This window comes from Fukomys damarensis, unplaced genomic scaffold (genome assembly GCF_012274545.1).
Source record: "Fukomys damarensis isolate Sample0158 unplaced genomic scaffold, DMR_v1.0_HiC HiC_scaffold_2, whole genome shotgun sequence".
Taxonomy (NCBI): Eukaryota; Metazoa; Chordata; class Mammalia; order Rodentia; family Bathyergidae; genus Fukomys; species Fukomys damarensis.
The window spans coordinates 26,910,481-26,934,157 of record NW_022900914.1 but is presented as its reverse complement, the minus strand read 5'-3'; the positions used below and the strand labels follow the sequence as shown (position 1 = coordinate 26,934,157).

Below are 23,677 nucleotides of genomic sequence, written 5' to 3'. Positions count from 1 at the left end.
AAAAAAAAAAAAAAAAAAAAAAAAAAAAAAAAACATAAATTTCAGGGCTGGGGATTTAGCTCAGTGGCGCTGTGCCTGCCTTGCAAGCACAAGGTCCTGAATTTGATCCATGGTACTGGAATAAAAAAATTTTAAAAAACATGAACTTCATCTTTTACCTGATGTCTTCTATTGTGGAGTGGAACGTTGAGAGCATTATACTGACTGTACCCTACAAAACACAAAAGATGCACATTAGGTCTCTCATTTCACATGTATAGAAGTACAAGGGATAAACGCTCTACAGTAAAATTAGATTAACACAAGAACTTAAAATGATCAATATCATAACCACAGCACAAGAGAATTATGGAACTCATATGGAATCAGTGATTTCTCACATAAAATAATACTTTTAAAACTTTTTAATTTCAGGACAATAAAAAAGATGTTTCATATGTTTCCATTTCAGAGAAATCATTTCAAATACTTTTCGAGGGCCTATCAAGTTTACTTAGAAACATTCATGATGTTCTTGCTTTAATCAATTATTCTTCCTCCTAAAAATAACCACCCACATGGCCAACACATCAATCCTCCAAAAACACCAGTTTTCCTAATATTATGTTTGGAAATTATGACCGTCTGCTGCTGCTGCTGATCACAGTGACTTAACCCTACTTTCCAGGGATGTTTCTTTGTCTTCCTCAGTCCTCCTCTCTGCACTAAAAGGTGCCATCAACCTCTGACAGCTTCCCAATACCTGGCCCCACACTTCTTCCAACCCTCATTTGAATGATCTTCATCTCCACTTGCCTCTATGCTCCACTTCAGTAACTCAGACCTGCTCTCCTCTGCCCACATTCTCTACCAGAATAACAAGAGCACTAAAGTCAGAGTCTTATAGTTCCCGGGCCATTGTCTCTCATCTCCAATGCTCCTAAACTAGCTGTGTATTCTCAGCTTTTTCTCCATCCTCTTCGACCAGGCTTTGGAGACTTGACCCCACCCCCCAGCCTGGTGCATTATTTCAACAATGCTTTTGCTATGACTGGAAGCTACCACATACACTTTTTATTTCTGTTAGGGCCTGTGTTTAGATGTTCCCCCAAGGCCCCATATGCTCATAGGTGGGACTTTTGGAAGGTGCCTGGATCTAGGGTGTGTGATGTTGAATTAGGCTGTGTGATATTGGGATTAAGGGTGGATGTGGATAATGGAAGCCCCACTTTGGGTATAAGTGACACCAATCAAAAGGCTTATAGTCTGGATAGAATATAAAGGGACAGAAAGAAGGCAGACTTGTTGTTGCTGCTGCTGCTTGCTTCTTTGCTGCCTTCTTGCCACACCATGAACTGTTGCTCCTCTGTGATGCCCCTCTGCCATGTTACCCTGCCTTGAAGCCAGCCAACTATGAACTGAAACCTCTATAAACTGCGCTAAATAAACTTCTCCTCCTTTAACTTGTGGGTGTTGGGTATTCTGTCCCAGCAATGACAAAACAATTTCTGTCAAATGTACCACCCAGGCCTCCCTAAAAGGACCAGGCTCTTCTTTCTCCTCCCACAAGATCTTCTGCACCTCTTTGACAATCCAAGCTCAAGTCTCCATGACAGCACACCAGGACTACGGTCACAAAGGTCTTGACCTCCCTTTTCCCACCCTAAGATGGCTGAGTTCTGTTGCTGGATTAACCACGTGAGCGCACATACCTCAGGACAACCTTCCCCAGCAACACGAATGCCTTGGAAATGAAGTCCTAAGACCTTAGCCCAGAACTCTAAGGCCCAGTCCCACCCCCTCCCTATGAGAACTTTCCTCTCACTGCCCCCACACCCCATTCACCCTAGTCTGCTGTCCTGCTTCATTACTGTTCCTGAGGTCATGGTGGCCCCTTTCATCTAACATACCACACTCCACGCAACTCCCTGGCTTCTTCTCCCTCCTTCCCACTCAAGATACAAACCTGGGTCCACACACACTTCCTAAACACCCACCAGAATAATGACTCCTTCCTCTGAACCCCAAGCCCTTCTTTATGATACAGTCTGGTCTGTACTTCCTATACATATATATCTATATCTATCTTTGCCTTACTAGATCATAAGTTCCTTGAGGATACAGACTCTTGTCTTCTGAAGTTCTTCATCCCCTATGCTACCTAGAAAAATGATCTCTAAATATTCTGGTATAGTAATCTATAATGTGACATGACAAGGACTTAAACCAAGGTAATTATAGGCATGGAAAAGGAAGGATAAATCCAAAAGGGGTTCAAGAAGGTAATTATCAGAGCCCAATGGCTAAATTATGTAAGGGTTAAACAAAAAATGAAATGCCAAAGTTTCAAATTAGGGGATCAAAGCAAGTAAGGGCCATTTAAATTAATGTAGAAGCTACAATGTGTTTTCTAAGGAGAATTTAGGGTTTTTTTAATACAATTATGACTTGTTTTAATTTAAATGTTAAATCAAAACTGCTATTTTCCTGTGGTTTCATCTCTTTCCTCTTATTTTTTTTCAGGTCTTCCCTAAGAAAAATTTAGGGGAAGTAAAAAATTAATTTCAGCCATGACTCTTAAAAAAAAAGGAAATGTGCATTAAGTGAAATATAAATTTCAAAATCCAACAATTAAATATTTTCTTTGTTCTTAAGGTTTTGACTTAATTCTTGTCTAAAGGTTAAAAATTTAACATCTATTACACATGTAAGGTATTGTTTTAGTTATTTTTTTAAGTTATTTTTATTGCTCTTGGGTGTGTAAGTTACCACACCATCACCAGGATGAATAGGACGCAGGGCTTACCCAAGCCTGATCCTAATATCACTGGGGATTGACCAAGGATCAGGCAAAGATCCAGACCACTATCAGCCCCTCCCGCCATAAACAACTTTGCTTGTAAAAATATGCATACACATTATATGCAGGTTAGTTTTTACCTTGAGATATGATAAATACAAGTAAAATATGTATATGGGCTTCATCCAAGAAGATTAGCCTTTGAGTAACTACCAGGTAACTTAAAACCTGTGAAATATGAGAATCAAAACTAACCCTCTGTTGGGCCAATTTTTTGCTAACAGATAAGAAATTATAAATCAGATGGCTATCAGAAAGAGATTCAAGGTTGCTAATAATGGGAAACTTTACATAATACCTACTTGTATCGTTAAAAGGTACTTTTTCATTGATGATTGATAACGATTCCTCTAATCTACCTGACAAATCTTCATGAAGATTCTTTAACTGTAATTGACTGTAAAAAAAAACACAAGTCCACATTATCACCAATCAGACAGTGAATCAAAGCCATTTGCCTTTTTCCTCAGCAGGTGGTGTCAGGCTTTCTGCTCTGAGCCTGACATCTGGGACCATCAGCACAGATTTGCTAAGAGATGGAGAAAAGAGAAACACCATCCCTCCATTCCAAAGCCCCTCAACTTCAAAGAACAATGTGGAATTCTAGAAGAGTTGATCATATTCTCAGTATCTTATGTAACCTTGAGCTTATTTCCTACAGTTTAATCTCAGAGCCACTTCAAAACCATGTAAATGTTTACTCAAGTATTAATATGAAGTGATTTTTAAAATATTAAATCTGTTTGCTTTCCCCTGGAGCTCAAAAGCTAATAATTTCTGTTTTCATTCCATTATGAGCACAGGTACACACTGAATAAATGCATGTAATTCTACTAATGTAACTGAAATGAAGAAATTCATCTTATTGATCCTATTAAAACCTGAAAAGGCCAAATAAACACTGAGTATGATGTTAGCACATATTGTAAGTAGTACTTTAATTTTAAGAAGTAGTGATCTTGCCAAAAAAAAAGAATTAGTGATCTCAGCCAAGCATGGTGACACACACCTATAATTCCAGCACATCAGAGGCTAAGGTAGGAGGATCACCAGCCTGGGTGGGCTACATTGTAAGTTCAAGGCCAACCTGGACTACATAGCAAGACCCTGTCTCAAAAAAACAAAAAAAGAATTAGTGATCTCTAAATTAGATCACATAAGCTGTTTTACTCAAAATGCACCATAAAATGCTTGGCACAATGATTATTAGTCAGCTTTCCTAACCAGAACTATCAGAAGGCCTCTTTCTTGAGGACAGTTGAAACAGAAAGTATCCAGTGCTCAGTAGGAAGCCCAGAACACCCTATACCCTAATACACCTGCCAGCTAGACTAATGCATAAGTCATCCTATCAAGTATGCTGGAGGGGCTGGGGATGTAACTCAGTGGTGCTGTGCCTCCCTGGCAAGCACAAGGTCCTGAGTCTAGATACCAAGAGGAAAAAAAAAAAAAAAAGAAGTAAAGTAGCTGGGCATGGCGGTGCACGCCTGTATTCTCAGCAAGAGGGAGGCTGAGGCAGGAGGATGCTGTGAGTTCAAGATCAGCCTGGCCTACATAGTGAGTTCCAGGTCAGTCTCAACTACATAGTGAGACCCCGTCTCAAAAAAAAAAAAAAAAAAAGTAAATATGCTGGGCACCAGAGAGATGACAAGAACTCTGAAGGTGACCCATTCCCACTTCCTCATCTCAAATGCAATTTAGCTCGGACAGAGTGGCTGAAAAACAAAATTCAGTCTTCTGGTTCTTACTTCAGGGCCCCTTGGAATTCACGTTTCCACATACCATTCTTCTGTTCGGAGTCGACATTCCTTGGCCTCCTTTTCTAGAGTCTGAGACTTTACCTGAGAAAAAGAAAAGTAGCCACTCAGGTGACAGACAGAAGCAAAGCTCACCACAACGGCTAACTGCACTGCAGTTTGCACAGCCAGTGCTGTGTGTTAACAACATACGCTCGCGCAGGGGCCTTACTTCCAGCTTAGCCTTGTCATTCTGCAGCTTCTCGATGGTCTCCATGTACTTCTGGGTCAGGCCATCAACCACAGCTTGGTGATGGGCAGCTTCTGTCTCCAAGGTGGCCAGCCGACTCCTCAGCTCTGCTTCCACATGTTTGTGCTGCTCATCTGCCTCAAAAAACTGAAAAGACCGTTTGCTCTTGCAGATATCCAAATATATATAAATGAGAAACAACAGTGGAGATCAGGCATTGCACAACTTCAGGCATGATCTCCTCTAATCTTCTCAGTATACTAGATATTTCTTCTTTGGCAACATGGGGATTAAATCCACGGTCTTCAATACTGAGCTACACCTTTGGCCTTTTTATTTTTTGAGACAGGGCTTCACTAAGTTGCCCAGGTTGGACTTGAACTTGTGATTCTCCTGCCTCAGCCCCCTCCCCACCAAGTGCTAGGATTATAGGCAGGCCCCACTGGTGCTAGCAGGTGTAGTACTTTTCTTATTTCTCCTTTACTGAAGCTTGAAAGGGTATGTAAATTATCTAGTGTGTCACAGTTAAAATATCACAAAAATGAGGTTTAAACACAGGTAACTTACTCCAGTGCCTGTACCGCCTTCCTCCGTCATCTCATGAATTTCTACTTTACTTCAAACACTTTTCAGCACACACAGAATTCAACTGATCAGAGTATAACTCATCTACTCAGCTAACTTCCACAACGAAATAATCAAAAAAGGTGCTATGATCAAAACAGCCAATGCTCATTCCCTTAATCAAAGTCTAATACTAATTTAAAATTAGCAATATAGGATGTAGGCCAGGGATTTAGCTCGGTGGCACTGTGTCTGCCTTACAAGCACAAGGTCCTGAGTTGGATCCCCTGTACAAAACAAAACAAAACAAAACAAAAACCCAAGTGGCTAAAATGTTTGAAGAGATAAAAGAAGAAACTACACAAAATACGTTAATGTCAAAGGTGCAACTTTTAAAGATTTTTTTTCAAAGACTAAAAATTAGTGTATATTTCCCAAAATTAGACCCCCCCCCAAAAAAAAATCAGGAGGTAAACTATGATACACTACACTATGACTCTTACAATATATTCAGTGGTTTAGAACATTCCAATAGCAATGAAGTAACACTACTCAATGCCATTAACTCTTCAACATTCCACACATATTTGAGTAACTGTCCTAAGGAGATTGTCCTGGAGCTGGATATATAAAACATACCTAGTCCACACCCTCAAAGACCTTATGGTCTAAGAGAAATACTGATAAAAACCAGTATCAATAAATTTTAAAAATTTATGGATAAGCCCCTAAACGACCGTTCCAACCACTTCCTGTGTAAAGTGAAAAGCATATAATATACAGCATATTTCTGACTTACGTTACAAAGCTGTTCTGATGTACTCTGAAAATACATACACTTCAAAGCACACATCCATACCAAGACATGCGTGAGATTTAAGAAATGAACAAATGAAGGGGAAAAAATGAGAACCAAGACCTGTCATGGAAAGGTACAAGATCCCAATGATGAATGTAACTGTACTGTAGACCTAAAATGTACCAATAAACTCAATGAGAGAATAAAAAAATGAACAAATGACACTGACATATACACTTAAAGAACACAGGAGACAATAAACGCCCATACAGACACAAAGCATGCTGTCTGCATTGGTTTTTTTCTGCCTTCTAGATCATATGATCCACTTTAAAATTGATATGAAAAAACCGCAAGATTTCCCTCACCTGTATATGCAAACGTTCATTCTCTTCTATCTTCTTCTGCAGATCTTCATCAAAGACACTCTTCTGCTCTTGACTCAACTGAGAAGAAGATTCTCCACTTTTCTGATGGAAAGAATAAGTTATGTCCACATAACTTTCATCCTTTAGAGAAACACCCTAAGGTACACAGATTCTCTATCTCTTTAGCAGTTGTCTCTTCTATGTGTTCACCATTCTCAAACAATCCTGCAAAAAGTACACGGTCCATCATTTAACTTTTCCTATGGGACACAAATTGGAACTGTAAATGTTGCAAAGGACAGAAAAGTTTAAAAGAGAGACAGAGCAGGTATACACAGAGAAGAAAAAAAGATGAGGTCATTATTTTTTTGCAGATGAATTCAGAAATAATTCTGTTGGAAGACACAGCAGACTTAAGAAATCAGCAATATAAATATAATAATAAATATTTTAATTTGATCCTTTGGTTTGGAATATCAGAGGTTTAGGAATTCTGTAAGTCTCAGTTGCTCAACTCCTTTAAGAAATTTGGTAACAGCATTTATAAAGATAAGTTTATACATAAGTTCACATGGACTTCCACATTTTTAATAACATTTTAACATGGACTTCCACATTTTTGACATAACCATGTAGGGGCCTGGAATTTGGCTCAGTGGTTCTGCTGCCTGCCTCACAAGTGCAAGGGCCAGAGTTTGATCCCTGGTGCCAAAAACAAACAAACAAACAAACAAAAAACAACAACAAAAAAAGTAAAATAAAACTACTATAAATAAGCACAAGAAAGCTCAAAGATTATGAAAAATCCCTTACTTTAGCTTTTCTACTAACTTTTTATATTGAGAAGAATACCACTATTTAAAAGATCTAACAATGCACATTTGTTTTTTTATAATACATGGAACTGAGACTATTCAAGGGACCCGCTAACAATGAGGCTGTATTTACACATCCGTCACCCCCTTCCCTGACTGTTTTGTATCCTCACTCTTCACCTAAAATGAAGTCACCTACTGACCTAACACAAATCAGTGACTGAAGGCCCTTTGAAAATGGAACAGCTACATAAAACTAAACATTAAATAAAACAAAACAAAAACATTAAATACCCATGCTGTGTGAAAAGAGATGTGGAAGGAACATTACTGAATGACATACGCAGGGTTCTCGGTGCCTCCAAATTTGGAAAGCTATAATTAAAACTAATCCACAAGTGTTACCCACACTTCTGCTAAACAGTCCTTATCAGGCATTCACAGTCTGATGTGCAGGTCTGAAGTCTGGAAGGTTATTTCCTCCCCAAGGGTCTTTCTGAATCCCCAGGGCATGTGTATTTTAACAGTTCCCCAAATAGCTCTGTCTGGTCCATGCTTTTATGCCCTCTCTCTCTTGCCCTTGCTGGGACACTGGCACCCCAGAGAATCTTTCTGTGTATGGAACTACATATGGAAAAGGTAGTAACATATTCTATGGCTAATACAGTCATAGGCACTTTTACATGATCCCTTTTAATCCTCACAACCCTGAAAATCTCAGTCCCACTCTGCTGATGGAAAGAAGCTGCAAGGTCAAAAAGTCTGCCTAAGACACAGATTTCTAATCACTGGGTGAAGAATTCAGGCCAGGGCTACACTCGGAAGCCTGTGCTCTTCCCTCCACATGGTGCTTCCTTCTGAGTACTTTTTCCCTTCTACTGTGCCAGCCTACAGGTTTGTGGGATACGGCTCTACCCATATACTCGTCTTAGAGACTTCATCACTAACCCAAGTTACACCCCCACCAAAAAGCAACTTCTTAATCACAGAAGTTTCCAAAGTACTAGATCATCCATCTTAGAGCAATAAGACTTTTGTCTTTCCCTATAAAACCACAAGGGAAAACATTTATTTTCAAATCTCAAGACAAGCACACCACATTAGTCTCATAAGAATAAATACGAAGCACATACACTGCCGTAAACTTAAAAACCTAACCTGAAATCCATGAGTGTTTCAACTGTTACTTTCACATGAGTAGATAAACTTGACAATATCTCTCATTTTATTTACCCAATTTAGGTTAATGGCAACTTGGTATAAATTTTTAAAAGATACCAACATTTTGAACAGTACGATACTCCACTGACTTTTCTCAGCCATTGAATCAACTATGTGCATTTTTGCAGCTAAGTCTTTACAACTGGCTTCTCTATGAAAATGTCCCTAATATTCAGCATTTATTAATAGTAAATGTCTGCATTCTTGACTTGATATCCAGATAAAACATAACATTAGAGAAACCCGAGGCAGGGTCTGCTGTTAAAACCACCATCTGACCCATGACAAGGTCCACTAATCTGCCCTGTGGAACCTACCTTGTTTTTCTTGCCTCGAGGTTCACTTAGCGCCAGTTCATCCTGAAGCAGTTCTACCCTCTTGGCAAGCTGCAGATTTCGAAATGTTAAACTGTCCATTTCCTGCTGTAGTTTCCTCAGTGACTGTTCCTTCATTTTCAGTTGTTCCTATATCAAAGTGAAAACAGATCATTCTTCAGTTTAGCTTTGAGGTTTAGAAATAATAATTTTTAAAAAATGATCTGTTTCACCAAAGTGTATCAAAACCTCTTGCTTTAGAGAATTCAAGTTGTATCCTTATCATGTCAGTTCTTGTTTTTAACAAATTAACAATTTAACGTAAAATACCCCAAACTAGATGTTAATTCTATGACAGAGAGCAGACACAAAGTCTACAAATTAGCCAGGAATGGAGATACGTGCCTATAACCTCAGCACTCTGGGAGGCTAAGGCAGGAAGATTACAAGTCAGACCCAATCTGGGCAATTTAGTGAGCTAGCAAGCCCTGCCTCAAAAATAAATAAATAAATAAATAAAATGATTTTTACATTTTTTTAAAATTAAAGATTGCAAAGATACAACAAGAAATGAAAATACTAAATAAGAATTTCAAATATACATATATATGACAACAAAAAAGGATATGAAATAAAAAGCATTTATGCAACACAGACTGATAATTCAAATACATTATTAGTTTGATATGATCTTCAAACATTATATGTTCTTTCTCATTTTCTTTTCGTAAAATATTTTAGAAATATTGTATTTATAAATAAAACAAAGTTACATATTATAGTTGAGAAACTGTTCTCAAAATTTTATGATCTATAAACTCCTTGTTTTTATTAATTTGATAAATATCATATGCTTGTTGATTGTATCACTTACATTTTCTAACAAAACTTCCCACAGAAAAGAAATATACTTATATTTGAAATCCAAAAGCAACTAAAGAGTTTACATTTTTAAGATTTGATTTTTCTGTTTCTTTATTATATCCCATACTTATTTTTATTATATTTTTATAAGCATAATGATAGAATTTAACATCAACACATATGAAATATTCTTCCCAAACAAATAACTATGAATTAAATCAAGCATCTAATTTAGAGAAATCATAAGGTCGCCAGAGAAACTATCCATATGCCAAATGTGCAAAATCCTACCACATTCATGACCATGTTTCTCATTTAATAGTGCACACATGTGTAAAAACATACCCCCCTCACATACACAATGCATATTTTCTACAATACAATATATACTTTGGTATAATTAAACAGTGCAGTGATGTGTGGAATGTTTGTGATTTGTGTGATTTGAGAAAAACAAATATCATCTTTGAGGCAGTTGCAGAATTTTTTTTTTGGTACCAGGGATTGAACTCGGATCCTTGCACTTGCAAGGCAGGCAGGCGGCGGAACCACTGAGCTAAATCCCCGGCCCGGAGAATTTATAATATGTACCAGATACTAAATGACATTAATGATTTATTATCCATTTATTTAAGTATAGTTATGATAGAATTTACTTAAAATTTTCTTGCCTCGAGGTTCACTTAGCGCCAGTTCATCCTGAAGCAGTTCTACCCTCTTGGCAAGCTGCAGATTTCGAAATGTTAAACTGTCCATTTCCTGCTGTAGTTTCCTCAGTGACTGTTCCTTCATTTTCAGTTGTTCCTATATCAAAGTGAAAACAGATCATTCTTCAGTTTAGCTTTGAGGTTTAGAAATAATAATTTTTAAAAAATGATCTGTTTCACCAAAGTGTATCAAAACCTCTTGCTTTAGAGAATTCAAGTTGTATCCTTATCATGTCAGTTCTTGTTTTTAACAAATTAACAATTTAACGTAAAATACCCCAAACTAGATGTTAATTCTATGACAGAGAGCAGACACAAAGTCTACAAATTAGCCAGGAATGGAGATACGTGCCTATAACCTCAGCACTCTGGGAGGCTAAGGCAGGAAGATTACAAGTCAGACCCAATCTGGGCAATTTAGTGAGCTAGCAAGCCCTGCCTCAAAAATAAATAAATAAATAAATAAAATGATTTTTACATTTTTTTAAAATTAAAGATTGCAAAGATACAACAAGAAATGAAAATACTAAATAAGAATTTCAAATATACATATATATGACAACAAAAAAGGATATGAAATAAAAAGCATTTATGCAACACAGACTGATAATTCAAATACATTATTAGTTTGATATGATCTTCAAACATTATATGTTCTTTCTCATTTTCTTTTCGTAAAATATTTTAGAAATATTGTATTTATAAATAAAACAAAGTTACATATTATAGTTGAGAAACTGTTCTCAAAATTTTATGATCTATAAACTCCTTGTTTTTATTAATTTGATAAATATCATATGCTTGTTGATTGTATCACTTACATTTTCTAACAAAACTTCCCACAGAAAAGAAATATACTTATATTTGAAATCCAAAAGCAACTAAAGAGTTTACATTTTTAAGATTTGATTTTTCTGTTTCTTTATTATATCCCATACTTATTTTTATTATATTTTTATAAGCATAATGATAGAATTTAACATCAACACATATGAAATATTCTTCCCAAACAAATAACTATGAATTAAATCAAGCATCTAATTTAGAGAAATCATAAGGTCGCCAGAGAAACTATCCATATGCCAAATGTGCAAAATCCTACCACATTCATGACCATGTTTCTCATTTAATAGTGCACACATGTGTAAAAACATACCCCCCTCACATACACAATGCATATTTTCTACAATACAATATATACTTTGGTATAATTAAACAGTGCAGTGATGTGTGGAATGTTTGTGATTTGTGTGATTTGAGAAAAACAAATATCATCTTTGAGGCAGTTGCAGAATTTTTTTTTTGGTACCAGGGATTGAACTCGGATCCTTGCACTTGCAAGGCAGGCAGGCGGCGGAACCACTGAGCTAAATCCCCGGCCCGGAGAATTTATAATATGTACCAGATACTAAATGACATTAATGATTTATTATCCATTTATTTAAGTATAGTTATGATAGAATTTACTTAAAAATTAATATTCATTATCAGTAGAAAATAGGTACAAAGAAAAAAATTTTAAAGGTCTGGAAATATACTTCAATGCAAAGTCGGCCTCAGTAAGCAGTACTGTTAAAAAAAGAAAAAAAACTGAATTTTAAAATAGAACCTCAGTGAACAAGAATAAGAAAAAATACATTATATTTCTTTTTTTTCAATAAATCCTCTCTGAATTTAAACCCATCAAAGTAAAGACTTTTTTTTTTCTTTTCTTCTTCTTTTTTTTTTTTTTCTTTTTTGCTTTTGTGGTGCTATGGATTGATCCCAACATAGGACCTCACACATGCTAGGCAAGTGCTCCAGTAGTGAGCTATATACCTCAACCTCAAATGAAGTTAATTTTTTTAAAAACTTTACTCTGTATGTCAAAGATAAAAATCAGTTTCATGATAAGATGAAACATTTTCATAGCCCTCAAGAAGCTGAAGCAGGAGGATCCCAAGATCAAGCCCAGTCCCTGCTACACAGCAAGTTCAAGGCCAGGTGCACCACTACATAGCAAGACCCTATCTCAAACACACACGCACGCCTATCTATATCAATTCACCTTAAAACTAAGTGAAAACAGAAACAAAATCTAAAAGCACATTTTCTGCTGACCAATTTGTAGTTGCCTCAGCCCTGAAGCTGTGGGGACAGAAATGAGGGGGCCCTCTCACAGCCACATTTCTCTAGTGTCACCCAACACTACTGGCTAAGTACAAGGACATCTTTCTGGGTCTCAGCACCTGAGTGGAGCCAGCCAGGTTCTCTCACTGGTTGAGGACTACTCCTCAGAGAGCAGAGGCAAAGAAATCCTAATCCTAATCCTCTCTGTCCAAAGAGAGGAAAGACAGTAGGATCATTAGGTAGGCAGTATATTTAACTGAAACCTGGCCAATAAAGAATCTATATGCTAGAATTAATTTATTCACTTAAACTATCACTAAGCAATATTTATTACTTGCCTACAAAAAATAGGTAGAAACAATCCCTCACCTCCTATCATATTTTTCTCTATTAAAATGTTTCACTAAAACAGTATTCAGATTAACACAGGTCATTACCATTAAACAGAGCAACTACAGGCAAGATTAGTAAAATGAATGGTGCACACATTCAGAGCCATGTGTTAGGGCCCCCAACTCTGCTGAGGACGGGGATTCCAAGGTGACAGTGGCACAGCTGCTCAGTGACCACACAAGAAGCCCCCTTAGTCCAGATGGATTAAGTTAACAAAGGCACATAAAGTATAGAAGAAATACATTCAAGTCAAATAATACTTTTTAAAATAATTTTTAGCTAAGGAAATACAAATATATAATCTTCAAACAAGTGAAGAAAGCTAAGTGAGAAAGTGAGCAAGACAGCAAGTGAGAAAGCTAAACATAGACAGCACCCCCCACATCTGGAGTGCACTACAGTCAGAGCTGAGACTTTAACCCCAAAAACCAGCTGAATTCCCTGCTTTAACCACCACACACTAAGGTGATCTTCACATGCAGCATCTGTAGTGTACCTTTAAAGCAGCAGAATTTGCTTGTTCATCCACAACTCCTTTTTTTAAGACCTGATTCTGAGCCCGAAGCTAAAAAGAGAAAGTAATAATTAGTTGTAATATAAAACAATCACAGCAAGGAAACCACTGACCATTATTTTATAGGAATCATTACACTGAGTAAATACCTCCTCATACATATCTATGACAACAAAAAATATTTGTCCCAGAGAGTAGTAGATATGTAATTTTTTTTTTAAGACAGGGTCTCACCATACAGCCCAGGCTGACACCTTACTTGCCATTTATAAAGACACACAGCCATATTCCTCAATGACACAAAGCTTAGCAATGGCAAAATAGGACTGAAATGTCCCCCAACATTTTTTTAGGAAAGAATTTTATTTTTATCTGTACATTTTCACAGGAAGTTCCGATTGTGACATGCTCCATCTCAACTTAAACCTCAGCTCCATAGAAATCAAGGCACGAAACAATCATGGTTAATCACATAGCTATCACTGTTCACTAGAGAATCACTCCCAAAGGAATGAGCGCTTCATGAGAAAAAGAACTTCACCTGGTGTCACCTGACTTTTAATGCATCATTCTTTTGTTTAGTTTTATCTTTTCGTTACTGGGGATTTAACTCAGAACTTATTCTTGGCAGGCAGGTGCTATACCACTGAGCTAAATCCCCGGCCTCAATGCATTCATTATTCTTAACATCCACCAAGTCATACATCTAAATAAAAAATGATACACAAATAATAGGGTACTGAACTGCCATTTTACTTGAAATTCTAGCACACTGTTCATCTGTAAAACAGATACAATGAATAGATTAGGGACTAAGAATTGTACAAAAAATTAAAACGTGGAGCATCAACACACCCAGAAGGCTACTGTGCCTAACATTTGACATGCTGCCATCACAGACAAGACCTCGGGAACAGTGGACTTGTTATCAGGATCAGCTGAGCTGGCACAGAAAGCAACTACGAAGCAGGATCAATTTAGAAACCCTAATAGTATCCACTTATGCTTGAATGCTCTTACGGACCACACACCTTCCCAAGAGTTTTCCATGTACTACCTGGTCTAGCCTCACAATCCCTTGAAGTAGGAATTTCACTTACCTCCATTTAGAGGTGAGGAAACTGAGGCACAGAGCACAGCAGTTTCGACTCTGTTGTCATAAAGTCAACTAGACACTGCTGGTTACTAGTCTACAAGGCTGTGTTGAAGGAGGAAAGGCAGTGGGCAGAAGCCTTGCCAAAAAGAAAAGAGAGAGAATTTAAGCTTTTTTTCCATAGTTAATTTTTCTTTTTTAGTGCAGGGATTGAACTCGGGACCTTGAGCATAGGAGGCAGACGGCAGCACCACTGAGCTAAATCCCTGACCTTCCATAGTTAATTATTAAAACTTGACATATAACTTTAAAGTATACAAATAAGATATTATACAGCTTGATGACTTTTTGCTTATATATGCATTTTTAACCACCACTAGCAGTTTGAGCAGGTAAAATCCACTTCTATAGTAAGAGAAAAGTATTCCCAGCACAGAGAACCAACACATATCAAGTGTAAATGTATAAGTCCAAAATAGTGGAAGCAAAAGGTTTATAGACTAATATCCTGCTTAGTACAGAAACCACGCAGGATTAGGTTCCTCTCTGAGAAACTCGAAGGATGGGATGATTCTATTTATGAGCTTTTTAAAAAAATCTGTTTCTAAACCTGCACAGCTCAGATCTGTCTCCTGAGACCAGAGAACAGAATTCTAAGACTCTTCTGTGCCAAAAGAAAAGGAATGTTGAACCTTAAGACTGTATAGTTAAAACTCAACAGAAAATTTATATACAAAGACAAGAATAAAAGTGATGGGCCAGGAATTTAGCTCAGTGGTTCCACCTCCTACCTTGCAAGGGTAAGGACCAGAGTTCGATCCCCGGTACCAAAAAAAAAAAAAAAAGTAAAAAATGATGATCATTTTCTGTTTTTAGAAAATTAAAGATCACAGTTACATGGTACAAGAGAAAGCAGATCCCACTCTTTGCTCTGCCATTTACTAGATAATACAAACTCAGGAAATGCACTTTGCCCTGCAAGCCTCAGCCACACGGTCTACACCACATGGTCTAAATGTGGGTGAACTCATCTACCCTATCTTCCTCTGCCTGAGGCTGCTGGGTGAAGCAGATAAGAAAGCTGTCAACTCACTTTCTAAACTGTACAATATAGGCTTCCACAAAAAGAAACAGCTCTTAGAATGGACCCAAAGGGACAGCAGGTGTATTTATTATAATGTGCCTGGTGTAGAACATCGCAGTAAATGATGAGAGAGAGGGAATGAAGTAAAAGATGTGCTTCCTGTTTTCAAAGAACTTTTTAAAAGGGAAGCAAAAACATTAAAGGATAACAGCAAAACTTTCTGCTCTTGAAAAAAAAAACAGGGGCCTTAAATTCTCTAGGAAAGTGGTTGGCAACCAAAGTTCTGAGGGCCAAACTGGCCTACAACCAGTTTTAAGGTTTTCCTGGAACACAGCCATACTCATTCATTTTACCTATGGCACACGACACAAAACATGAGCAGACAAAATAGAAACTACACAGCCCCAAGGCCAAAACAGGTGCTACTTGACGCTTTATAGAAAAAGTTTGGCAAGATCTGTTCTAAGAATTCAAAAGGGAGATATCAGTTTAGTGTTAATTTCCATCAAGCACTTACCAAACTCATGCATTACCTAGAAAGCAGAATTGGACTTTCAAATCTATGAAGCCAGAAAACAGCAATGCTTCCGTGCCCAGGAGTCCTTCCATACACTACTCCAGTTCGCGTGCCCTCTTTATGTGGTATTTTGAATTCATAAAAATTGCTTTAAAGACTAAGGATGACACTTGACGTCTGCCAAATTGATCATTTCCCATAAAATCAAAGCCACAGCAATTTTAAAAAATGACTGAGCCAGGTGTGGTGGTGTACATCTGTAATGCCAGCACTCAGGAGGCTGAGGCAGGAGGATCACTGCAAGTTCGAGGCCAGCGTGGGCTACAGAGTGAGTTCAGGGCCAGCCTGAACTATAAAGTGAGACCCTGCTCAAAAAAAAAAAAGTCTTCTCCTTTACTTTCTAAGGAATACTGAAAGGTACTAAAAGTAAACCAAAGAGCAAAAGAGCAGAAGGGAACTTTGAATAAATGATATTTAGTTTGTTTGTAACAAAAAATAATTTGGACCTTCCTCCAGAAAATACTGTTTCTAAACTGACAAAAAGTTTCAGTGGAACTACTTCACAGAAGGTGCTTCCTGCTTCACACACACTCATCTGAAGTGCCTGGCTATGTATTACTCCTGGGGTCAGCATGGATAAGCCTGGCCGCTCTCCTGCCTCTTCTCTGCTGGCTCCCAGCCGTCAGCCTCGCCTTCCGGCCAAACCCGGGCCAGGCTGTTCGGTGTCTATGCTGGCCCTCTGCAGTGCTCACCAGTGTGAGACCACCAGGTGGTCACAAGGAAACACCAACACACACTGACACAGCGGGGAAACTGAGACTCCAACTGCCCTCAAGTCTCTGTCCTAGAAAAATTCTCCTGAAGACCCCGCAGCCTAGCCAGCAGCTGTGCACCAAGCTCCTCCATGCAGTGGAGGACAGCACCTCTGAAGCTTCTTACTCGGTTACAACCTTATTTTGTGTTGTAGTCATGTCATCTTCTGATTCGCTTTCTTTCCTTGGAAAGCACAGCCCATCTTCACTCGGCCAACCAAGTCCTGTCACCCGAGGAGCCCGCAGCGCATCTCACCTGCCTCTTCCCCACTTCACCTTTCCCTAACCACTCCCCGTGGCCTGCGGTGAGCTTGGACCAGGTCCTCCCACACTTACTCTTACGAAACTGTTCAGTCTTAAAGGTGTAAAACTGACATTTATTAATTAATGTACGGTCTTGCATCTGCCAATTCAAACTGTTCTTAGTGGTGGAAGCTATGGTATACTCTTTTGTATTTCCTGCTTACAAGGAAAGAACAATGCTATGGACAGAGAAAGCGCTCAATACATTTTTATATAATTAAAATAAAATAACATCTTGTATATAAAAGGTATTTAAAGTTTCAGGACATTGTAGTTTCTTCTATCAAAAAAGTTATTTAAATGCAATGCATTATACTATCAGAGACTGTCATCATTTTATCAACTCCTTTCTAAGACCATTTTCCAAAAATTAGAACCTCAAGGTCTTAGGGATACCACGAAGCCTCGTGTGCCCCAAGCCAAACTCTAACATCCGGTGCCCAGGCTGGCCTGGAGTAACTGGGTCTGGAAATACCCAGCGTGAGTCGGGCCTGCCACAAAGCTGCTTTTCTAGGAACACAGAAAGTGAAGGTGAGCCAACTGTGACCTCTCGTGCTACCCTGACAATCTCGGATGGGTAACCAGCACAACATTAGGGATTCACGACCTTCCAACACAAACTTAGAAGACTCTGTGGGGAAAGACAGACGAATCCCCTACATGAGTTTTCTCATCTAAACCGCGATCATCTTTGGTGTTAGAATCAGTCTTTTGCTTTGTTTCGTTTAAGATAAGGTCACAATATGTAGTCCAGGTTGGCCTCAAACTCGTCATCCTACTGCCTCAGTCTCCCAAAGTGCTGGTAGAACCATCCATTCCATATGCAATGAATATTTTGACATTTGTACCTGTTTTACAACCCTACAAAATGAACCATTAAAACACATAGTTTTTCTTTGTTGTTGTTTTTTGTTTTTTTGAGACAGGGTCTCACTATGTAGTTGAGACTGATCTGGAACTCACTATGTAGCCCAGGCTGGTCTCGAACTCACAACAATCCTCCTTCCTCAGCCTCCTCAGGATTACAGGTGTGAGCCACTATGCTCAGCAACATAGTTTTTCTTAATTACAAAGCAATATGTGCAATGGCCAGGCCTGGGCCTCAGCAAAACCCTGAGTCCAAACTTTCCAACACGGACATCATCATCAGACCGTGGTGCAGAATCTGGCCTGGATGATCCCAAAGCCTCTTTCCAGTTCTATTTTCTTAAGTAGACTAAAGTGCTAGGAATACCACAGGATCTTTCTCTCCGACTACTTACCTGTGCCTACTCCAGGAAAGGATAAAGTATGTGCAGGACACATGCCACATACAAGTGGCTGGAGTTATTTTGCCTCTGATCCAGGAAAAAAATCTCTCTGATTCTCCCTCAAGTGGAGTCCTTTTACCTACTTCTACTCTCATCCAGGGAGACTTACTAGGACAGACCCCAGCCTCAACCCTTGCCAAGTACAGCCCGGCAGTGCCTGGACAGAGTGGGCCACCTGTGTCTTTCTAAGGCCCTGCTATTCAAAATGTGGCCTTTGGACAGCGGGAATAGTGCCACTTGGGAGCACAATCTCAGGCTGGCCCCACCCCAAACCTACTGAACCACAATCTGTACCTTAGAGGTCTTCACATTTACATTTGTGATAACACTGATTTAGGTCCTAACCAGACTGCCTGAAAGAGTAGTAAATACATGTGACCATTTAAATTTAACTATCTAAAATTAAATAAAATCTAAAATTCAGTCCTTGACTATATAAGTCTCATTTTCAGTGCTCAGTTACCCCAGATGGCTAATGGTTAGCCTGCTGGACAGCACAAAGAACATTTTCATTGTCATGGAAAGTTCCATTAGATAGCACTGACACAGGGCCTGGGATTTAGCTCAGTGGTTCAGCTGTCTGCCTCGCAAGCGCAAGGACCTGAGTTTGATCTGCAGTACCAAAAACACAAAGATAGAACTGACACAAAGTGTCTTACAATCCAACTTTAGTAGTGAACCTTACATAGGAAGGTTTAAAAAAAAAAACCCCGATACTCGATTTTCACCCAATCCAGTCCCTAAGTCTGTTTCTCTTACACCAGGGTGTGATCGATCAGATTCCAAACCTTACTATCTGGACAGCAAAGAGATCAAAATGGACCCTTTCCCAATTCAAGTATAAGTAGCACTGTACTAAGAGTATAAGTATAAAAAAGTTCCAAAAGGCAATCTCCTTCATAACCAATAGAAGTATCAATTGTGAAGAATACTGGCAAAATAATGGATGTTTTGCTTTCCCAATGGTTTTTAAAAACTGCCTCAAAAAAAGCTTTTATCTTTATCTGAGCAAAAGCTCCTTTACTGATATGCTTTGAGCAATGATCCTCAAAGTTTAGCATGTTAAATATCCTGCAGAGGTCCGTGTGTAAAGGCTCTGTCCCTAGGGCAGTCATACTGGGAGCTGCTATGGAGCTTTTTAAGAGATGGGATGTAGCAGAAGGTCCTGGGGTCACTGGGGTGTAGCCTTGAAGGGGTCTTTGAGACCTGGGTATCTCTGCTCCTGTCTTGAGATGTAAACAAGCACTTGTACCCAATGCGATCCCACCACAGCCATTCACCAAGCACCATGAGGGGGTAAGGGGCAGTCCTCCCCACACCAGCAAGCAGTACACTGTCTGGATTTGGAACCGTCAGAATTGTAAGCTAAATGACATTCTTCATAAGTTAGCTGCTTCAGGAATTCCGTCACAGTAACACAAGGCTTACTAACACAGTGTGCATCCAAATCAGAGGTTTGGTACAACCCTAGTTCAGATAAGTAGGTCCAGGGCGGCCTCAGGAGTCTGTATTTCTAATCTATCCCCACATGATGTTCATGATGAGGGTCTAGGGCCCACACTGAGAAGCACCGAGCTGAACATTGGGAAGATCTTGAAAATTGCTTACACACATACATGGTGCCAGACAAAAGTGCTCTTGAAAAGAAAGAGGCTATGCCTCACAAGCGCAAGGTCCTGAGTTTGATCCCCGGTACCAAAAAAATAAAATAAAATAAATAAAAAGGAGGCTGAAGTCAAACGAGCCAGAATGGACTGTTTTAACCCTCCTTTTCACAGTGAGATACACCAGAGCATCAGAAGCAGAGCAGGTGGTAGTAGAAATAGCAAGCAAGAAATTCTTAATCTATAAGGCATTAACTGAGGCCTGGATTAACATTCCCTTGTATCTCAAAAGAGGTAGCGTCTATCTTCACTTAACTTCAAAAACCTCTGACAACCAGCCTCTGCATACCTTCCCCTCCCCCAAAATCTACCAATCCTGACCTCTTATTCAAACCAGCAGAGTCTTCGTCTCCACTCTCACTGCCCTCTAACAATTTCAGTAATCTGACGACCTTGTGACCTCATCTGCTTTGGCCTCTATGGTTCACCTTTTATCTAGCTACATTCTTAAACTCTTTATGGGAGCTCCTCAAACTACGGTGGCTTTCTTATTTTAGATTTTTTGTTGTTGTTGTTGCTGTTGCCATTGTTGTTGTTGTTTGATCTTCTCAGGAGGAAGGATTATGATCACAATTCTCAAGCAGGGAAGATCCCTTTCCTGGAGTATAAATTGAAATTTGCCTAAAGAAAGAAGATTCTTAAAATGTCCTTGTTTTAAAAATCATGTTTGCTGCTCTCCTGATGTAGAGGCTTCCTTTTAGATTAACAGGATTTTTTCCCCCTTAGTATCCTAAATATAATCACATTTCCCTATCAGCCCACAATTTTTGTGCCACAGAAGGTAATGAAAAAGGGAGACCAGCCCTTCCATAGACATAGGATTAGAGAGCACATAGACCTCATCTAGAAAATGCCCAGCACTATAACTGACAGGGAATAAAAAGCACAGGCACAGGAAGGGCCGAGGATGTAGCTTAGAGACAGAGTGCAAGACAAGCAAGCATGAGGCCCTGCGTTTGATCCCCAGCAATGAAAGATAAATGAATGAATGGAGTGAATGAATGAAATCTTTCATCCAGTCTTTGTCTCTTTATGTTCTAAAATTTCCATCATATTTAAATTAAAAGAGTAAGAACTAGTCTGGGCCAATAGGGGAGATGACCCCAAGTTTGGCAGTTACTCTACCGTCTCCTTAGCATCTCCTCCTAGCATATCCTTCCTGAAGGTGTTCCCACATTTCAGACCTAATTAACTCTCACAGTTCACCTTTAGAAGTATCTGTCCTCACTTTTAGCCAATCCATGTCCGCTAGGAATTTTCAGTAATTACCCAAAACATCACCCCAAACTAATATGTGCTCTCCAACCCAAAATTCTGACTGCATCTAACCTTTAAAAGACTACTTTGCTTCAAAGGGGCTACCTTTTCTGCCAGCCTCTTCAACTCAAAGCTTTAGGGTCAATTCTGACATCCCTCACTAATGAGTGAGACCTGAGGATTAGTACCTTATGTACTCTTTAAATCCAGTGCCATGCACAAAGCAGACACTCAAAAGACGGGCAAACTAAAAAGTATTTTTTTAACCATAATTCCTGAATCGAGCCTCTCCTGATCCCAAAAGTCACAAACTTTATTTAATCCCAAAATTATTCCAGCTGCCTGCTGGAACCTTCTTTTCACCAATCTCTCCCTATTCAGTCTGTCTTCCACACAGTCATGAGAATCCTTCCCGAAAGTAATATCGTTCCCCCACTAAAAAGGCTTTTATTTCTCCATTATTCAAAAGCTAAACTTCACATTTCTTATTTGGCATGAACAACCCTTCCCGATCTGGTCCAACCTCGTCTCACCACTTTCTTCCCTCCTAAGGAGCTTTTACTTCAGCAATCAGAAGCTGTTCCCTTTACCTAGAAAGTTACCACCTTCTCTTTCCTCCTTCCCCTCACTCCACATGAGGTCTCCAACACTTGCACTTGTTGTACTGTATCCCAAGTACAAAGCACGTCTGAACAACATATTAAAGGTGACTCCTGAAGCTGGAATCCTGCATACCCTCCAGGGACCCTGGCAGAATGCTCAGTTGAACAAGCCTCCATGTTCAAAAAAACACAATCAAGGTTTGTTTTTTTTTAAATTACTTTAGGAGGCTACCTAATTATTTCAGCAATGCAGTCACGGCTTCAAACATGTTTTGGAACTCCTCTTTTGCCATCTGCAATTGCCTTCTGAGCTAGTTTACTCTGCAGAGAAGAAAATCAGTCCCTTAGCTTATATGCACGAAGCATTTTCAACCCAAAATAGTAGAAGCAAATTTGAGCAGTGCCATCTTTCACTCGCCCCCATTCATCATATGGATCTGTTCCAAACTTCTGGCCCTTTCAAAGGAGCTCTTCCTTCAAAGGATGAAAACCTGTGCTCACCAACTAACTCTGTGTCACAAGCTCTGAGACAATTTCAAATGAAAATGCAACGAAGTTTTTAAGGCTACACTACTGACATTAGTATTTCAAAAGGCTCCTGTTTGATAGTGAAGACTTAAGTGTGTATATTTAGATGTACATTTTATTTTTCAAAGATATTTCACTTCATCTTATCATTTATTGAGTTCAATAATAGGACAAAAAAAAGTCTCAATTTCTCCAAATTGTAAAAAGGGGATTAAGTCTTCCTGTTGACTCTCTGAACGACAAGACTGTTGCATGAATTTCCAAAGATGTCAGTTTCCTCTTAAGTATCTTCATTGGAATATTCCTAAGGCAGAAACACCCTACCCAGAAACTGCACCACCCCTGTCCAAGGAAGGAGTTCCACCATTCAAAACACTCACGTCAACACAAGACAAAAGGGCAGGTCTCTCTTTTGCTTAAAGCAACATGTACTGAGCACTTACTGGGTGCTCAGCCCCATTCCAAGGACAGGAGGTGGGATGGGGTGAGCCCTAGAACTCAAGCTGTCAAAACCATCCCTGACAACACCTTGCCAAAGCACTGGACACATCTGTGACCATCCATTCCAAGTGAGGCAGTTTACACGGAAGACACTATTTACCCTCTCCAACTGACGTGGGAGCAAGCACGTCTCTTTATCCTCACATCATCCCTGAGTGAAGGGAGAACAGCTTGGCACTTCCCCATCAAGGGGCTGGGGAAACTGAGGCAGCAGCGAAGGAACCCTTCCCTTCCCCTCCCTGCCAGCACCAGAGGCATAAGCCTGCATTTCTGGTATCCCAGTCCAAGCCCGCTATGTAGGTGAGGAGGAAGAATCAAACTCCAGCTCCCCTTTCTGCAGACACCGCCCGGCAGAGCGGCAGCTGGAGGCACGGTCCCAATGGACCGAGGGGTGGGGGGCAAAGGAGGGCCAAGCTCGCAAGCCCCTCAGCAGGCCACCTCCGTCCCGACAAGTGGCTGCCAAGGCCACAGAGGCCGCCCTCACTCCCCGCCCACGATGGGTACCTTCGAGTA

At 39.4% G+C, this 23,677-nt stretch overlaps 1 protein-coding gene across 1 annotated transcript in view; it reads right to left on the bottom strand.

The window, feature by feature from the left end:
• Positions 1-23,677, bottom strand: part of Ppp1r21 (protein phosphatase 1 regulatory subunit 21) — a 64,775-nt gene that overhangs the window by 40,121 nt on the left and 977 nt on the right. The window contains exons 2-8 of the mRNA XM_010615802.3: positions 13,476-13,544; positions 8,910-9,056; positions 6,557-6,658; positions 4,808-4,972; positions 4,622-4,680; positions 3,142-3,236; positions 159-211 (exon numbers count right to left, since the gene is read on the bottom strand). Coding sequence (XP_010614104.1) covers positions 159-211; positions 3,142-3,236; positions 4,622-4,680; positions 4,808-4,972; positions 6,557-6,658; positions 8,910-9,056; positions 13,476-13,544 — 690 coding nt within the window. The remainder of the gene's footprint in view (positions 1-158; positions 212-3,141; positions 3,237-4,621; positions 4,681-4,807; positions 4,973-6,556; positions 6,659-8,909; positions 9,057-13,475; positions 13,545-23,677) is intronic.